Source organism: Bos taurus, chromosome 26, assembly GCF_002263795.3.
Source record: "Bos taurus isolate L1 Dominette 01449 registration number 42190680 breed Hereford chromosome 26, ARS-UCD2.0, whole genome shotgun sequence".
NCBI classification, from domain to species: domain Eukaryota; kingdom Metazoa; phylum Chordata; class Mammalia; order Artiodactyla; family Bovidae; genus Bos; species Bos taurus.
Genome location: NC_037353.1, coordinates 792,256 through 813,231, shown reverse-complemented (window position 1 = coordinate 813,231; position 20,976 = coordinate 792,256). Strand labels below are relative to the sequence as shown.

General features: G+C 34.9%; 1 protein-coding gene across 2 annotated transcripts in view; it reads right to left on the bottom strand.

Annotated features, from left to right (window-relative positions):
- IPMK (inositol polyphosphate multikinase) overlaps positions 1-20,976 on the bottom strand; it is a 54,455-nt gene that overhangs the window by 6,524 nt on the left and 26,955 nt on the right. The window contains exons 3-4 of one of the 2 annotated variants that reach the window (XM_005225346.4): positions 19,873-19,969; positions 12,272-12,390 (exon numbers count right to left, since the gene is read on the bottom strand). In XM_005225346.4, coding sequence (XP_005225403.1) covers positions 12,272-12,390; positions 19,873-19,969 — 216 coding nt within the window. 2 annotated transcript variants of the gene reach the window in all.

Below are 20,976 nucleotides of genomic sequence, written 5' to 3'. Positions count from 1 at the left end.
ATTTCCAATATGAAAAAAAATTATCCATTTCAATCTATCAAAAGTTAGTCTCAAGTTTAAAAATGAAATAAGGAAGCATTTGTCTTAAAATAGAAGAAATTTCCACAAAAACTACTCTACCACAATACCTTTTATCATTATTATTACCTAATATTGTTCCAGAGCTTATGCAAATCCAAATAGATTACAAAGAAATAAGAAGCATAATTTGAAAAGGAGGGAAAAAATATTACCCTTTGTACATAATGGTTATATAATTGGAAAAATCAATTTAAAAAGAAACACAAACAATAAAAACCTGAAATGGTGACAGTACAAATTAGTAAATAGAAAATAAGCTTCCATATATACAAACAATTGACTATAAAATGTAAGACTCCACTTATAAATCAAGTTAGGAAATAAAACAAAGGAATAAACAGAAGGCATGAACCTTATGTGCAAAGTACTCATAAGATAAAATGTAAAAGAGATTATACGGAAAAGTGAAAGTGTTAATCGCTCAGTTATGTCCCACTCTTTGAGACCCCTATGGACTGTGGCCTTCCAGGCTCCTTTGCCCATGGGATCTCCCAGGCAAGAATACTGGAGTGGGTTAGACAGGGAGGCCTGGTGTGCTGCAGTCCATGGGGTCTCAAACAGTCGGACACGACTAAGCAACTGAATTAAAACTAAACACAGCAGAATGATTACTAAGATCAAGAAAATAAACACATGCACCACTTCATACAGTTAACTAATTTTTAGTGTGTATGTAAGATCCACTCTCAGCCAATTTCAAGAATATTGTATTATTAACTGGTGACACTACTGGTAAAGAACCCACCTGCCAATACAGGAGACATAAGAGACACAGCTACAATCCCTGGATCAAAAAGATCCCCTGGAGGAGGAGATGGCAACCCACTCCAATATTTTTGCCTGGAGAATCCCATGGACAGAGGAGCCTGGCAGGCTACAGTCCACAGGGTCGCAAAGAGTCGGACAAAACTGAAGCGACTTAGCACACTTGTAGTCACTATGGTATACATTAACTTATAAGAATTTATCTTATAACTCAAAGTTTGTATCTTCTGATCTCATTTCTCCCTTCCCCAAGTCCCTGGAAAGCCCCATTGCATTTTCTGTTTTTATGAAATCAGCTTTGTCTTTTGAGTTTCTGTTTTTGACTACATATGTAAGTGCCACCACATACTATCTGTCTTTTTTTGGTTTATTGCATAGTTTCATCCATGTTGTTGCAAATGGCAGGACTTCCTTCTTTATAATTGCTGAATAATATTCCACTGTGTAAAGAACCACACCTTCTATGTCCATAAATCTGTAGACGAACACTTAGGTTGCTCCCAGATAGGTTGTTTCCACATCTTGGCTATTGTGTATAATGCTGCAATGAACACAGGAGTAGAGATATCTCTTCAGGATAATAATTCTATTAAAACATATTATAGAATTAAAAACATATGAGAAGCCTGTATGTGACCATGGTATTTTAAACCAGTAGAAAAAGATGGATGATTATTAAATGGTATTAGTATCATTAAGTGGGGATCTGGAAAAAAATAAGTTGCATTTATAACTTATACTAAATTATTAATAATAATCCAAATACATCAAAGATCAAAATGAACAGAATAAAATGCCTTCCCATCTCAAGATGGCAGAATCCTTGAATAACTGGTAACTAGGGAAGGCATTTCCAACTAAAACTCAATCTACCACATACAATACGCTTTTTAAAATGTTGATAGTGTTTTTGCCATTCAAAAATCAAAAGACCAACAGAAAAAAAAAGGTATTTGAAATGTATCTGATGAACAAAGAGCATGTTTACTCATGGGAAAATGAACAATGGATCTGAAGAGTTCACTGAAATCAGGTCTCAAACACACCAGGAACACAGACTATCCCCAAATTGTGGCAACCAAAAGTATCTCCAGACACTGCCGAATGACTCCCTGGGAAATTAAACTGCCCCTGGTTCAAACCATCTACTTCTGCTTTATTGACGATGCCAAAGCTTTTGACTGTGTGAATCACAACAAACTGTGCAAAATTCTTAAAGAGATGGGAATACCAGACCACTTGACCTGCCTCCTGAGAAATCTGTATGCAGGTCAAGAAACAATAGTTAGAATGCTGCAATAGTCGCATGCCGTAGTTCATGGGATTGCAGAGTTGGACATGACTGAGCGACTGAACTGAACTGGTTCAAAATCACTGCTCTGTATCAAGCAGATTGCCAATATCTACCACAATTATAAATGCATACAAGCTCAATTCCCCTCTAGGCACTTATTCCATAAATACCCTAGCACACTGGTGAAATAAGGAAGGTCTCCAGTCATTCATTTCTAACATTATTCGTAACAGCAAAAGACTGGAAACAAGTCAAAGATCCATTACAGACAGCTGGTAATGCCACTATGGAAAAATCTCCATGATACATTAAACAGAAAAAAAGCAAGATACAGAACAGTGTTCAAAGTAGATGGTTTCGCAATATAGGAACAAATATCTCTGGAAGCATACATTGGTGAGGGAAAAAAAAATCACTATTAATTATGTTAATATAATTATATCCCCACGCAGGATATATAATATATCCTGTGTGGGGAGGGTGACTTCTCGCAGTATATGTTTCTATACTTTTTGGCATCTGAACCATACAGTGATGTATTTCATCAATTTTTAATTAAATATTTTTAAGAAGCATTAAGAATACATTGCTTTAGAAACTGGTATTTTATAACTTTCAGTATGATATGGCTACTTACTGTCTATCTCAAATGCTTCACTTTATTCAAAAAATCCAAATAGAACTGTGTTCTTTTTACATACACTTAGCAGCCTATTTAAAGAAAGACAATTTATCTTGAACAAAGTGTTACTATGAACAGAAGAAAAACACTTTATATATATATGCCAAAATTACATTTGACTACAGGAAAAATTATTTTTATAAGGACAGTTAATCATATCCAGAAAGTGATTTTTTAAAAAGTACTCATGTTCTCTATGCCCAGAAATACGTGTAAAAGAGGACTTTCAAAATGACAGAGGTATTAGCTAATACTATATGGCAATAAGATGGCAATATATAAATTTATCAAATCAACACGCTGTACAGCTCAAACATACACAATGTCATGTGTCACTTATCTTGCAATAAGAAGATGAAATTGAGAAAATAATGTGATTAAATTAAATACAAAAATAAATGAGAAGAATTTTCAAATACCCAGTCATGTAAACTACCAACGGCTGCTGCTGCTGCTAAGTAGCTTCAGTCGTGTCCGACTCTTTGCGACCCCATGGACTGCAGCCTAGCAGGCTCCTCCGCCCATGGGATTTTCCAGGCAAGAGTACTGGAGTGGGTTTCCATTGCCTTCTCCAAAACTACCAACTAGGAAATGTTTATAGAATCCCCAGAAAAGGATTCTCAAAACTTCACCATTCTACTATCCAGGGATGTATTTTCTGAGCATAAATTTCACATATTTAAAAAAAAAAAAATTCACATATGAAAAATCTAGATTTCATCTACAGATTAAAGCTAACTAGTTTCAGTGAGACTCCTTTATTTATATTCTCTCTTTCTCTATTTACTTAATTTCATTTATTCATTTATTTTTTACTGAGGTATAGTTGATTTACAATGTTGTATTCATTTCAGGCATGTCTGTTTACTTCTACTTTACTAGTTAAAGCTAGAACATAAAGAGATCTGAGAATTTCTCCAATCTCAACCCATTACCCAGTCTTGATCAGTTACAAAGACATTGGTAAATCAAAAGTTAACAGTGCCACCTTGAAAATATCGATACAGGTAACAAAAAAGATACTTAATTGTTTTTAAAGGAAAGGTAACCTGGAAGACATGAGGAAGGGAAGAAAATGACAAGTATAAATCAACTAAAATCTTGAATTATATGTTTTAAAGAAATTTCAAGTGAATTTCTACAAATGGTATTTCATTATTTGCAGTTAATATTTTAAGTGTTAGTCTCTCAGTCATGTCTGACTCTTTGCAACCCCAAGGACTGTAGCCCAATAGGTTTCTCTGTCCACAGAATTCTCCAGGTAAGAATACTGGAGTGGTTAGCCATTCTCTTCTTCAGGAGATCTTCCCCACCCAGAAATTGAACCCACATCTCCTGCATTGCAGGCTGATTCTTTACTGCCTGAGCCAACAGAGAAGTCCGATAAATATAATAATCCCACAGTTATACAGCACATGTTTAAAAAGTCAATATAAAACTGGAAAATTAAACAACCATTGATTCACTTAATAGTTGACCACTAAGGACGCTACTTGAAAAAGGCAGAAAGTCCCAAAGCAAGCTGCTGATATATTTACTTCTCTCAAGTCTCATACTTTAAGCTAAAATACACTCCACCTGCCTATATATAATATGCTCGTTACATAAACTTACAGCCACCTTTCATGAACTAGTTAAAAAAATGCTCTGCTTCTTGATTTTCTACCTATTTTCCCTGTTGCCAGTTCAAAATACTATATTTTCCAAAGTCACTCTATACTCCTCCTCTCTTGACTGCTTTGCTCTTATAGCTCCTATTATGTTTCTTTTTTGTTACAAATTATCTTAATATATCTTTTGTTATTAAATCAAAGTGAGTCTTATCATCTATACCATCTTGGGATCAAGGAGATAACAGTATAATTGTTGACAGTCATTTAAAAACAAGGAATTCCTGGGACTTCCCTGGCAGTCCAGTGCTTAAGATTCTATGCTGCCAATGCAGAGGGCATGGGTTTGATTCCTGGTCAGGGAACTAAGATCCCACATGCTGCACAGTGCAACCAAAAGATTTAATTAATTAATTTCTGGAATTTATGTATTTGTATAAATAAATTATGTATTTGTATAAATAAATTCCTTTAAATGTAATAAATTCCTATAAATATATTTATATGTATAAATTCCTTATATTTATATAAGAAATAATTATATATAATTCAGTTCTGTTCAGTCACTCAGTCATGTCTCACTGTTTCCGACCCCATGGACTACAGCACACCAGGCCTCCCTGTCCATCATCAACTCCCAGAGTTCACCCAAACTCATGTCCATCGAGTTGGTGATGCCATCCAGCCATCTCATCCTCTGTGGTCCCCCTTCTCCTCCTGCCCTCAATCCCTCCCAGCATCAGGGTCTTTTCCAGAGTCAGTTCTTCATATCAGGTGGCCAAAGTATTGGAGCTTTAGCATTAGACCTTCCTTCCAATGAACATGCAGGACTGATTTTTCCTTTAGGATGGGCTGGTTTGATCTTGCAGTCCAAGGGACTCTCAAGAGTCTTCTCCAACACCACTGTTCAAAAGCATCATTTTTCGGCACTCAATTTTTTTCATAGTCCAACTCTCATATCCATACATGACTATTGGAAAAACCACAGCTTTGACTATACAGACCTTTGTTGGCATATAATTAATTAAATATAAGGAATTCCTAAATTGGCATTTTCTTCTGCCCACCAAACCTCTTCCTATTTACTGGTTAAATATAACAGAAAAACAATTTAAAACTGATATATTTGGTAAACTTCAGTATATTCAGTGAGGGTTGGTTTTGGGATTTTTGTTTTGTTTTGTTTTTTAATTTAAATTAGGCATGATTGTCTTGGAGGAAAATTTTTTGAATCTGGAACACTGATTCTAAAATTATCCAACTCTATCTTTAGTATTAATCTATAAACCCATTGTGATTGAAAAGTTTAATAAATTTGCCAAACGCTAAGGAAACAACTATCTGAAAAAAAAATCTTAATAGAACTCACACTAAATTCAAGTTATATCTCCCAATTTTAACATTCTAGACTTACATAAGTCATTCATTATTTCACACTGCAATCATATCCTTTCTCAGATAAGCAAACTATATGTAATTATAAACTGTTGACTACTATACAAAGGAAAGCCATGAGAATAAAATTAGGAGAACTCAAATTACAGATTCAACATAATTCCTACCCAAAATCCCAGGTAGACACTTGCTTGCAGAAACTGACAGACTGATCCTAAAATTCACAAGGAAGTTGAAGGGTCCCTAGGTAGTCCAAACAATCTTGGAAAAGAACAAAGTTGGAAGTCTAACAATTCCTAGTTTCAAAAGTTATTCCAAAGCTACATTAATCAAGACAGTATGGTTTTTGGGAATTCCCTGGTGGTCCAGTGGTTAGCACTCAGTGCTTTCACTGACATGGGCCAGAGTTCAATCTCTGATCAGGGAACTAAGATCTAGCAAGCCATGTGGTATAGCCAAACAAAACAAAACAAAACAAAACAAAACAAAAAAACAGACAGGGTAATTCTGAGAAAATACCTGCTGCAAATCAACGTATCTGGTAAAGGGTTAACACTCAAAACATATAAAGAAGTCAGACAATTTGATAGGAAAAACTAACAAGTGTTGTTGAGAATATGAAGGAAAGGGAAACCTTGAGTACTACTAGTAGGAATGTAAACTGGTACAGCCACTATAAAAAACAGTATGAAAGTTCCTCAAAAACTTAAGAAATACCATTATACACCCAAGAAAAAGAAAACACATATCCTGGCACTACACAAACTACCTGTTCACTGCAGCATGATTCACAATAGCCTAATTGTGATATAAAACAATTTAACTGTACATCAATGAATGAAAGGATAAAGATGTGGTATGTACAGGCACACCTCATTTTATTGCACTTCATAGACACTGTGTAAACCTTCAGAGTATAGAAACCTTCAAAACTGAAAGTTTATAGCAACCTTACATTGAACAAGTCTATCAGAGCCATTTTTTCCAACAGCATTTGCCTCAGTTCATGTCTCTGTGTCACATCTGGTAATTCTCGCAATATTTCAAACTTTTTCATTATTACTGTATTGTTATGTTAGCTGTGATCGGTGATCTTTGATATTACTATTATAATTGTTTTGGCATTTCTTTAGCAATAAAGTATTTTTAAATTAAGTCACATCCATTTTTTTATACATAATGCTTTTGCATACTTAGATTATAGTACAGTGTAAACAAAATTTTCATATGCACTGAGAAACTAAAAATTATGACTTATTTTATTGTAATATCTGCTTTATTGTTGAACCCATGGTATCTCCAAGGTATGCCTGTACATAAACAACAGATTATTCAGTCATTAAGAAGAAGGAAATCTACTATCTGGAGTAACACAGATGAACCTTAAGGGCATTATGCTAAGTGAACTAAGACAAAGACAAATATTGCACATCTTCGCTTACACATGGGAATCTGAAAAACAAACCAGACTCATAGAAACAAGAGAGTAGAAAGTGGTAAAGTTTACCAAGGACTGGGAGGGGAAATACAAAGAGGTTAGTATTCACTTTCCAACTATAAGATTAAAGTCTGAGAATCTAATGTAAAATATGGTGACACATCAATAATACTACTGCATAACTGAAATCTGCTAAGAGGGTAGAAATAAAAGGTAAATATGTGAGGTGAAAGATGTGTTAATAAACTAAATGAGTGAATCCTTCTACAATGTGTATGTATTTCAAATCACCACAATGTATACTTTAAATATCTTGTGTAAATGATACCTCAAATAAAGCTGAAAAAGAAAAAAAAAAAGACTGTGGTTCTTCCATAAAGATAGACAATATGAATCAACAGAAGAGAATTCAGAGTCCAGAAATGCACTCTCATTTATGGTCAACTTATTTCAACAAGTATGTCCAGAGCACTCAATGAGGGAAAAAATGGTCTTCTCAACAAATGGTGCTGGGATAACTAGATACACATACGCAAAAGAGAAAGGTTGACCCCATCCTCAAACCACACACAAAAAACTAACTTAAAATATACATATATCTCAATGTAACAGTTAAAAACTATAGAAGAAATATAGGAGTAAATATTCATGACTTTAGGTTAGGCAATGGTTTTTCAGTCATGAAACAAAGAGCACAAACAACAAAAGGCAAAATTAAATTAGACTTCAAAATTAAAAATATCTGTACTCCAAAGGTATTATCAAAAAAGTGAAAAAACAACCCACAGAAAAAAATAAACCAAATTAAAAGTGAACAAAGGACCAGAATAGACATTTCTCCAAAGAAGACATGCACATGGGTCAATAAGCACATGAAAAGAGGCTCAATTCCATGAGCCATTAGGGAAATGCAAATAAAAACCAGAATGAGATACCACTTCATACCCACTAGAATAACTTATAAAAAAAGAAGAGAGACAGAATAACAAGGTTTGGGCTTTGGGTAACAATGCAGAGAAACTGAAACTCCTATATATCATTGGTAGAAATATAAAATGGTGCAACAACTTTGGAAAACACTTTGGCAGTTTCTTTAAAATTTTAATTTAATCATGGCATTCACTAGTCTCAAATTCAGGAACTACATACCTTAAAAAACATATGTACGTAACAACTTGTACATGAATGTTCATAACAACATTATTAATGACAGCCCCAAAGTGGAAACAACCCAAAGTTGATCAATGAACCCATGGATAAACAAAATGTGGTATATCCATACAAAAACAAAAAATAAAATACAGATTTGTGCTAACAACATGGACGAACTGTGAAAACATTATGAAAGAAGCCAGTCACAAAAGACTACATATTGTATTACATCATTCCCTTTATATGAAATGTCCAGAAGAGGCAAAGCTATACAGTCAGAAAGTAGACTAGAGCTGTCTATGGCTGGTGAGTTGGAAGGAAATAAGTGACTGCTGATGTGTATAGCTTTTCTTTTTAGGTGATGAAAATGTTCTACAGTTGAATATGTTGATGGCTGCCCAACTCTATGAGTATACTAAACCAATGAACTGCTACTTTAAATGAGTGAATTGAATGGTGGGTAAATCGTATCTCAATAAAAATGTTATTAAAAAATACAAACAGAAGAACCTCTGTTTGTCTGGGGAGATAACACAGAGAGAGCAAAATCAGGCAGTGTCTTATTTATTTCTACATATATTTCTACATATATTCTACATATATATTCTACATATATTTCTACATATATATTCTAAATAAATAAGGCAGTGCCTTATTTATTTCTATATATAGACACACACACACACATATATAAAGGCAATGGAAACCAACTGAAGAATTTTTAAGCTGGGGAATGTCAAAATTAGATATACATTTTAAAACATTCGGAGAACAGACCAGAAGAGAATAAAACTGAAATCGAGAGGTAAGATACTTGTCTAGAGAAGAGTAATTTTGAAAATGGGACTAGGTGCTTGAAAATTAAGATCAACAAAATTGATGGATGGCTTTGAGAGATGATGGTACTAAAAGGTTTCTCCTTCATAAAACTGGATGTATGATAATGTCATTCACTGAGACGGAGAATAACAGAGATTTGCTGTTACTGCTTTGGTTGTTATTTTGCAAGAGGGATATAAGTCAGTTTTTTACATGTTAGTCCTAGATGTCTTTAAGTTATCCAAGTAAAATGTTGAATAGGTTAGCTATATAGATTAGGAGATCAAAGAAAAACCAGAGGCTAGATATGTACGTTCAGGAGTTATCAATATAAGTGAAACTGAATCAATGAGATAAAGGACACTACTTGAGAAGAAACAGAAGGCAGTAAATGGAACTAAGTGGAATACCTCAATATTTAAAGAACAAAGAAATGAGCTGGCAAAAAAAGACTGCAAAGTGCTCTTAGGGAAAAAACAGGAGAGACTGCAGTGTTATGGACACAAAAAGGAATGTTTCAAGGACATAGTCATGTTGAAGACTGCTTTTAAAAGTGAAGTAAGATGAATAATGAAAAATGCCATTTGAATTTAGTGACACAGAGATGTCATTAGGGACCTTCATGAGGCACCAGTCTGGTGGCATGATGAAGCTAAAGCCAGATTAAAATGGGTTAAAGAATACAGCATGGGAAGTAAGGCAACAGTAACAAATATAACAAGTTTGGGTACAAAGGGGAAGCATTTAAATTCACTGCTGAAGAACAGAGCAGGATAAAAGTGGGTTTTGATTTTTTTCTTTTTCAATTGAGAGTGATTTGAACATTATTTGAAACAAAAAGGAAAAACAACTAAAGAGAGACCAAAGTTGAAGATAAAACAAAACTAAAATAAAATAACGAGAATCAAGAATATTAGGTTCAGAAGAGGCGGAAGAGAAATGCAATCCAGAGAGAAAAGGGAAGGGCTGCCTCTGACAGGAGAATGGAAAATTCTTCAATGTAGGGAGGAATAACGAGGAAATGAAAGTATATGCAGGTTAGATGTGTATGTCTGTTAGCAGGAAATTAAAGGAAACCCTGTATAATGGCTTATTTTTTCTGAAGCAGAAGCCAAAATTATCTCCTAAAAGAAGGAAAGTGGAAGGGTGAATGATTTAAAAACAGTGAAGGTTTAAATAGGCATCACTTGTTTATAGAATTTTATTCCATATTACCTAACAGTGGCATATTGTTTGCAAAGAGGGCCTCAACATCCTTATGCACACTGCCATTTGTATTGTGACTTCTCTTTTTCCACAACCAAAAGTGGAGTCTTCTCCTTCCTATGAATATGGACTGGCCCTGTGACATACTTTGACCCATATAATTCCATAAAAGTGACAGAAGGTGACTTCCTAACCTAGATCTCAACAGACCTCGTAGCTTTCACTCTTGCCTTCCTAAAATGTATATAGTACATGTAGAAGCTCCAGTCAGCCTTCTGGAAGCAACCTTATGGGAAAAAGCCCAGCCAACAGTTAGTATCAACTTGTAAGACAAATAGGAAAAGGAGTATGTCAAGGCTGTATATTGTCACCCCGCTTATTTAACTTCTATGCAGAGTATATCATGAGAAAGCTGGAATCAAGATTGCCGGGAGAAATACCAATATCCTCAGATATGCAAATGACAGAACCCTTATGGCAGAAAGTGAAGAGGAACTAAAATGCCTCTCGATGAAAGTGAAAGTGGGGAGTGAAAAAGTTGGCTTAAAGCTCAACATTCAGACAACGAAGATCATGGCATCTGGTCCCATCACTTCATGGCAAACATATGCGGAAACAGTGGAAACAGTGTCAGACTTTATTTTTTTGGGCTCCAAAATCACTGCAGATTTTGGAGGAATCTGGATATCCTTGGAAGGAAAGTTATGATCAACCTAGATAGCATATTCAAAAGCAGAGATATTACTTTGCCAACAAAGGTCCGTCCAGTCAAGGCTATGGTTTTTCCAGTGGTCATGTATGGATGTGAGAGTTGGACTGTGAAGAAAGCTGAGCGCCAAAGAATTGATGCTTTTGAACTGTGGTGTTGGAGAAGACTCTTGAGTCCCTTGGACTGCAAGGAGATCCAACCAGTCCATTCTGAAGGAGATCAGTCCTGGGTGTTCATTGGAAGGAAAGATGCTGAAGCTGAAACTCCAATACTTTGCCCACCTCATGCAAAGAGTTGACTCACTGGAAAAGACCCTGATGCTGGGAGGGATTGGGGGCAGGAGGAGAAGGGGACGACAGAGGATGAGATGGCTGGGTGGCATCACCGACTTGATGGACGTGAGTTTGAGTGAACTCCGGAAGTTGGTGATGGACTGGGAGGCCTGGCATGCTGAAGTTCATGGGGTCGCAGAGTCAGACATGACTGAATGACTGAACTGAACTGAACTGAAAGACATAGAGTGAGGTCACTTGGACCAACTAGACCCAAAGGAGCCATCAGATGAGTATAGTCACAAGGGGGACTCTGGATGAGATCAGAACTGACCACCTGAGTCCATGGCAAATTGCCAGTCCAGGGAAAAATAAGCAAAGAAAACAATGGCTTTAAATCACATTCTTAAACCAGTAGTAACCTAATTTATTTCCCTTTTTTGGTTTAAATATACAGAAAAAATTACTGGCACTTTTCTCATGGGAAAAAAAAAATCACAAATAATATCATATTCATTTATCATATTTCTTTTCCACTAAACTTAAAACTTCTTTAAAACAAAATTTCTAGAGTCAGAGCTTTGAGGTTCAGCCACTCATTCACTTACTAATCATGTACTGCTTCCCAGAATAAATCCAGACACTGTCCATATACCAGTGAACAAAAGAGATAAAAATCTCTGCCAGCTCTGAGGAGTTATGGATAATCTAATTCTAAAATATATGCGACATCTGTAACCTTCAAGAAAACATGCAATGAGAAATGTATGTATTACACTAAAAATCACTCTTACCCTCATGCCAAGCACCAAGAACCCAATCTCTTCCATTAATGGGTACTTGCTGACCTGTTGCTGAATCTTCTCAGATGAAGCAAAAGGATCATAGCTTTTCCGCCCTATCTTTACATCCATTATACAGGGCTTATTAAATTTATGGGTCACATCTTCCAGTTTTAGGTATAAATCTGTTATTAAAGAAAAACCCTAATTAGTAATAGGAAAACATATTACTACTTAAGAGAAAACAAAAATGAGGAAATCTTAAAACTAAGAAAAAGTTAAAACTGATCCAGAGTCAACAATTATTATTACTTTACCTGGAGGGGAAAAAAAAGCTTGACTAATAAATTTTATAACAGGTATAAATATCACAGAGTAACTCTTTCAAGAGGTGGAATAAATATTCAACCATAATTAAAAGGTATGAATTAGATATAAGGCTTCCAAGAACATTAAAAAGGCAATGAGATAATTTTTAAAAACCGTCCTTGAATACATTCTTCTTCTGAACATGATTTACATCCTATGTGCCTTAGCAGGCATCTTAGTGTTTTAACAACTTTTTAAATTCTTCATTTAAGGATAGTAAAAGGAATAAATCCTTTCCATAGAGGATACAACAGGTATAGGTTAAGAAAGGTAAATCAATCCAAATGATGTTAATGCCAAATATACATTCTAGGCTTACTAGTACAAAAGGAAAAAGAAACACCCTGCTTTTTAGAACACAAAAAGTCTTCAAAAGTTCATTTGTAAATAACTTTGGCATCCTGTATACACCTTCCCTCAGAAAACTATTAGAAAGGGAGATTCAAGTAAAAAATTATAAACATCTCAGTTATAACACACTGTAGCCGACCTTATAGTTTTAGGTTGAAAATACAGGTCTGATTGCACTGAGGGAAAGAAGTAAGGAAAGAAAGTCTTTCCCCCTTCCTAGGTGAATAAATCTCCCAAACAAAATTCTGAATGAGATCACAAATTTCAGTCATGTCATAAGAAGCACTTCTTGTAAAAACCTTTCCTTACAAACAGAAAATATTTTACTTTTTATCAAAGTAACAAGGTTTGATTTTTTGAAATAAATGAATTTATTTTTTAAAATCTTATGCCTTAGTCAAAGGAAAATGGAGAGAGGGAGGATTGTGTAGAACCAGGTGAAGTTAAGAGACAAAAAATGAACTGTAGCCTAAGAGACTAGCACTCACAGAAACAAAAAGGAGCAGGCTACATTTAAAAGAAAAGTTCTAACAAAGGGACATTTTCAACAAGATAAAAGGGCTGGACACAGACATCCTGTTGATGGTGAGAGATAATGAGACAAGTAGGAATATCCTGCTCAAGAAACTAGAACCTACCCATTTCTGTACTTTAAAAAGATAACCACAGGAAAGTATGATAAGATGGGGAAGAAGGAAGCATAGCAGTCCCCTTCACACACTTCCCATTTTCAGCTACCTTGAGGAAAGAGAAAGAAAGGGATCCATCCTCTCCCTAAAATTGTATAAAAATTTCAGTAACAAAGCTTATGTTTCAAATATCAGAAGAGACTAATTAGATCCCAATACAGTAAATCATTAGCATTCACAAGTTTATCATCATTAATTTCCATAACTCAAGAAACCCTGAAGGCCTTAGTGAGGTAAGGCTATACATGGGAAGACAAAAGATAGTGTGCAAATCTAGCTAAACATCACAGCATCTACAGTTCAGTGTAGGGTTATTATTTTCTACCTGCCAATTTGGTAGTGATTAAAAACAAAAACTGTTTTTTGGCCAAACAACAGAAACAAGAGAAGCTAAAGACTTTTTGCAAATCCCTATTTCATCCTCTCTTGGGAAAGAGAAAAATACAAATACAAACTCTCCTTACAGTAGGAATATAATAAATGCCTGCTTGAGTGAATCAGTGTTTGCTCTTCTCATTCTCTTTCTGCCCAAAGGGACTTTGGGTTTGGCCTTCTTCATCCTGTAATAAGTTGAGCCATTCCTTCAGTAAACAGGCCTAAGTATCATCAGTTTTATCTGACATTTATTTTGATTAGGCAAGGGCTTTCCTGGTGGCTCAGATGTTAAACAATCTGCCTGCAATGGAGGAGACCTGGGTTCAGTCTCTGGGTGGGGAAGATCGCTAGGAGAAGGAGAATTCAATGGACAGAGGAATCTGGCAGGCTACAGCCCATGGGGTCGCAAAGAGTTGGACATGACTGAGTGACTAATACTTGACTAGGCAAATGTGTTTTATCTTACTTTCAGATTCTTGATATGCTTTATTTGATTTGAATTACCAAATCATATAAAACATATATATATATATATACACACACACCATATAAATGGCTAAATTATTGATTATTAGCCTTTAGTTCATAATCCTTAAATTAAGGCCTACTGAGAGTTGGTTTAGTGTATTCTTTTGGTTCTCTAAGTGAAAAGTTGAAATTTTGAGATCCTTGTTTCTCTTTCCCTCTAAGTTACTAAAAAAAAAATCAATATCAAAATCTGCTTTAGAGATGCATAGTTAAGGCAATGGCACCCCACTCCAGCACTCTTGCGTGGAAAATCCCATGGATGGAGGAGCCAGGGAGCCGCAGTCCATGGGGTCGCTAAGAGTCGGACATGACTGAGTGACTTCACTTTCACTTTTCACTTGCATGCATTGGAGAAGGAAATGGCAACCCACTGCAGTGTTCTTGCCTGGAGAATCCCAGGGACGGGGGAGCCTGGTGGACTGCCGTCTGTGGGGTCCCACAGAGTTGGACACGACTGAAGTGACTTAGCAGTCAAAAAAAAAAAAGATTATATATCTAGCAGTTTGCCACAGTTGCTTCTGAATAAAATAGGGAAATGAGACATGATGTGGGAGCTCAGATTTAAATTGATTTTTTTTCAGATTATCATCACTAGAAATAAATTTAAATACTGATTCTCTCTGAAAAAAAAGTAAGAGAGCTTAATTCAAAATAAGTCAATCTCAAGACAATAACTTAAATGATCAAAGGCATTTTTAACTACAGGAGAGCCTCACTGATAAGGCAATGCTACAGATAACAAAGGACACTCAGCCAAAACCCCTCTGGGTATAGAATGGTACAACAGTTCTCAATTTTTAGGTATATAGAGAATATGTTCTAAAAATTGGATGGACTAAGAGTAAGATAGTGTTCTATCTGGAATAGTTTAGGTTCATTTTGACCAAAGTCAAGGAAATAAATTAAACTATATTGATATGATGTTTGGAAAATAATTATGACTTTTTGCTATGATGTAACTTGTAAGGAAAGTAAAAGTTAAAAAACATTTAGTATTTTTAAATATTAAAAAAATTAAAAAAGTTGATTTTCATATATACATATGAATTAATGTGTGTATAAATCACATAGAGAGCAAAATAACTATATTTACTTTTTTAAATTCTTAAAAGCTCTATTTAGTACAACAGATTCTGATGAAGCCAGTCAGTCAGAGGTCTAAAGACTGACATTTGTGAACCTCAAATCTAAGAGATAATCCATTAAGCTTAGTCTTAATATTTGTGTAATAAATAACAGGACATCTACTTTTCATAAATGTATGGATCTCATTATAAGAAGTCACACTGACTAGAAGTATAGTTCTCTATGGTTGTAAGAGAGAAATCTGTTATCTATTAATTTATGGAAAATGTATATAGAATTTCTATTGTTCTTTAATATTTTGAGGTAAAAATCGTAAAAATACCTACCAGGTAGTCCAAAATATACCACTTCATGCTTTTATAAGCAGTCTATAAGTTAAGACTTCTCAGTGGCTGTACCAACAACAAGGTTAATATGCTCAAAATATTTATATATTTCATGTTGCTGACGATAGTATGTTTAAGATTACACAAGGTTACTATGAACAAAAAAGTTTTTCTATTTTAAGTGTATTTTCTATTTAAATATATACAATTAAATATAATTATCTTAAATATAAATTAAATACTTACATCGTTTTCTAATACATTACACATAAAAAAATTCTACTGCTGGAATACAGTCCTGATACTAAGAAAAAAAAAAGGGGCAGAAAATTCCCCAGTAACAAAGGAGAAAAAAATAAAAACATTTGAAATATTATGGAAAACTGAAAGATCTGCAAACATTTATAAACAGTAAAGATGAGATAACTATTCTTTTAAAGGAAAGACAAAGGTGAGGACATTTAGAGTTGAAGATTTATTCAGATCCTCTTAATGAATATTGATTATACAGATCATTACAACATAGGTTCCAAGTTTCATCATATTCTTTCCCACCCTATCTAGGCATTGGCTACTATTATCATTTCTGAACCTCCCAAAATGTAAAAAAGGCCGGGTGGTGAAACCCTGCCCATTTATGAAGCCAAATGGAAAAACAGAGGACGCCTTTCTTCTGCCTTTCACATCAATCATCAGCTATTTCTGAGAGCAACAGAAGCTTGAAGTATAAGGAATTATAAATAGAAGAGACCTTGAGTGTCCAAATGTGGGGTGAAGAGGGAGAAAGGGAACAGCTTATTTCAATCCATGCTTCTTAAAACCTGACTAGTAGTGAGATCCATAAACCTATCAATCAATGAGACTAGAGATTACATTTGAGAACTCTCAATTTGCTCAAACCTAATTGAAGATTTACTTTTCTATTCCCCCAAATAAATATTGATGGCACATGTATCTATATGCTTATACACAAGTAAAATGAGATTTAACATATATAACTAGTTTCAAATCTTCAAATATAATTGCAACAAATGCTTTACCTTAAAAAAAAAACACTAGTCATATTCTAAGGTTTGCTAATGTGATGTTTGTATAACTCTATGACTGTAAATTTTAAAAAAATGGGTGAGATTTATGGTACATAAATTAAATGTCAATAAAACTGCCGTAAGAAATTCAAAAGGTAAAAAACTGTTGGTCAGGACATCCTTATGCTTCCTTTAAGTGACAATAACTTGCTGTGCAAACTGGAAGTACTTTCTCTGTTTTACAACTTTGGATTCTAAGAATTATACAAAGTTGTATAACACTCTACCTTGAGACTTCCCTGGTGGAGTAGTGGATAGGAAATCTTCCTGCCAAGGCAGGGGACACGTGTTTGATCCCTGATCTGGGAAGATTCCACATGCTTCTGAGCAAGTAAGCACACATGCCACAACTACTGAAGCCCCAAACTTTTGCTCCAAAACAAGAGAAGCCACTGCAGTGATAAGCTCATTTACCACAACGAAAAGTGGGCCCTGCTCACCACAATTACAGAGAAAGCCCACATGCAGTAACTAGACCTAGCACAGCCATAAATACATAAATAAAGATGCTCAAGTAGAAAGAGGGGAAAAAGAGTCAAGAAATAAATTATATCAATTTAATACTACGTAAAGTATAGTAATGCAAATCACAGTGTTCTATTAAAATTTAAGAAAATATTCATTTTCATGATCCTGTGGACTAAAGATGTCAAAAAGTTTCCCATCTTATATGTGTTTCATTTACAATCAAAATGATAAAAACAGAAAGAGGACTCCATGAATTCTCTAGCAAAATCAAAGCTTAACAATCTCTATGGTGCAGTTCTCCTTCCAGAGCTAAAAACTGGAAAGGAAGGGGTTTCCGTGACTGTCCGGTGGTTAGGACTCAGTGCTTTCACTGCTGTGGCCCAAGTTCAATTCCTTATCAAAGGAACTCCCAGGAAGTTGCAGTGCGGCCAAAAAGAAAAAATATGTTTTTAATTTTAAAAAATAAATTAAAATATTTTTCAAAAGATTACAAAGGAATAGGAAATTTCCTAAGGCAATTGTTGGTATTACAGGACTACATCTATTTACATGTATACTTCTATTTATATTTTCTCTTCTTTTTTCTCATTTTCCTCGCCTCATCTTTTCAACTCAGTAGTACCAACATCTCCATTTATACTCAAATAAGAGTTTCAGAGTTTACAAAGCATTTTCACATAAAATAACATGCATTTTCACAACTCCACGTGAAATTATTTTCAATGTATAGAAGAAAAAGTGGACCTCCAAAAGGTTAATGAGTTAGAGTAGTTCACAAAATTTGGAAATAACCAACAAAGAAGCCAAGACTTCTGACTTCAAAGTTACTGATCTTTCTACATTAACATAGATATCCCTCAGGATTATTTGGTATTGAAAACCAAAAAGGTATTGATTGCTAGCAAGTCTTTGATTTTTAAATTATTTTAAATTATATAATTCTAGACTATAAAATGTTTCAATTAAAATATTTCTTCTCCTACCCAAATTCTTCTTATATACTCTACTTTTCAAAATAATGATGCTGTTGGCTCAATTATTTGACCCACTCTATTTTTTTTTGGTTGTGCCTCATGACATGCAGCATCTTAGTTCCCTGACCAGGGCTTGAACCTGTGCCCCTTGCAGTGGAAGTGTGGAGTTCTAACCACTGGACCACCAGAGAATTCTCTCTACCCCTTCTAAATAATTTTTAAACTTAACATTTAACTATCTAGATATAGATTAGACAAGGAAAAAGGAGGGAAGGGAAGAGGGAAGAAAGACAAGGAAAGAAAAAAGGAGGAGAAAAGAAAAAGGGAAAGTAAAGAAGAGGAAAGTGAGAAAAGAAGGGGGAAGACAGGAAGGAGGGAAAGAAAGGAAAAGCAGGAGCAGAGCAAAGCTCAAGTCTCCTGCCTCCCCAAATGAAGCACAGAAGAATCCTACAAATCCTGGGGAACCATTGATTTACTATTATAATAGTAAATCAATGGTTCCCCAGGATTTGTAGGATACTCACAAGAGATACTATGAGTCCTTATTAATGAAACCTAGAATAAGTAGTGACAAAGAACTGAGGGAAAGAACAAGCTCAAACTTGAGTCCCCATCTCTAACTGTTCTCAAAATGTGGTTCAAGCACTATCTCCATTAGGAAGAAAAAACAACAAACATACTTTTATTTAATAAGCATATCATGAACTCCAACACAGACAGATACACATTATCAAAATGTCTGGGAGTTGAGCCTATTAATTTGCATTTTAGCAAGACTATGGGTTTTTCTTAAACTCAGTCAAGTTTGAAATTCTTCCCTCACTCATGAATCTTCTTCAATGGTTAGCAGTCATGTTACCAGTTTAACTGACTTTTGTCTGCTCTGTCAAAGGCCTTAATGTGGCAAATACTGCTTCAAGTATTAACTAATATTAAGAGAGAAATTCTGTGCCCTTACATAAAAAATTTTGTCCTCTATATGAAAATTACAAGTATTTTTTAAAGCATGCAAGTAGGAAATGAAGGAACAAGACAGAAGATAGGAAGGAAGTTACACAAAAAAAATATTTCTTGATTTTTCTTTTTTCAAAATGGGAAAAGAAATTGCTCAAAATGTTTGAAAAAAAGAACATCTGATAATTAAGAGTATTAAGTACTAATGTATATATATACATATATATATATGTTCATTCAATTGTTTAAGAAATGGGTTATTAATTTGTATATGCTATTTAAGAAACTGGTTATGAAAAGCAGAAGTATTAATTAGTTTTCTTAATGAATAAGAGAAAGAGTAGTAAGAAAAACACATATATTCTGTTTTTATAATACGAGGCTTAATCTTACTTAAATCTTTTAAAAAGCAATTCTCATAAATTAAGACTAAAAGATGGATTTTAAAGAAAAGATTACCATTTGGTGCAGTAGGAGGTGACCAGATGCCATAATATTTTGGCAAATATTTTTGTAGCTTTAAAAGAATATCATCAGTACAATCAGCAGCAAAAACCTGAAACAAAGAGAAATGGAACATTTCCAAGTCAGTTCCTTGTAATGCTTTCTAACTGCTCCACACATTTCTCAAATAACACAATACAATGAATCATAATTTATCCAGTATGAGTTTTAACTGGAATTTAATAAGTTTAAGTCCGGAATAAGCAAAAAAAAAAAAAAAAAACTCTATGTGTCTCCAATGAGAAACTCTGTATTATTTAGAGCATATTCTTGGTTATCTAATTCTAGCCTTTCACTGTCCTTGAACTATTTTACAACAAAGTAAGTTGTAGATAACTCTTAGCAAATGCAAAAGAATTCTTGTCCATAGACAAAGAATAAATTCTGGCCAGAGGAGGATCTGTGCCTCACTGGAGTCTCAGTGGTAAAGAATCCATCTGTAATGCAGGAGACTTGCAGGAGACATGGGTTCAATTCCTGGGTCAGGGAGATCCTATGGAGAAGGAAACAGCAACCCACTCCAATACTTATGCCTGGGAAATTCCGTAGACATAGGAGCCTGGCGGGTTGCAGCCCATGGGGTCACAAAGAGTGAGACACAACTGACCACTAAACAGCAACAGAGGAGGATTACTGACTTCCCTCTAATCTCCCTGGAAAGGGAGAGTTTACAGTGTTCTTATGTACACTCATTTCACCTTCCCTTTATGCCATATAAATTTGTGCTTCTTTGACTTTTCTTTTGAACTAGGTTTTAACGTCTGCTTAGTTCTGATACTAAGTAGGGCCCTGTGGGGCTCCTGAGCACAAAGCCTTTCCGTATCCCCCATTTCTTTGATTATAAGAAAGAGGCTTCATTTAGCCTCCATGACCTTCCCTGAGTTCCAATGTGCAGATGCAAGCAGTTACTAAATAGGAAAGATAGGTGAAGTGACACCAGGGAGAAACAGTCAAGAGCAGCCTTGGGGGAAGGTCCTGTTTCCCTATCAAGGGATACACACAACACTATCTTTGAGCTGTTTTGACCCCAGACAAGTTTGAACCTGAAAGCTGATGACA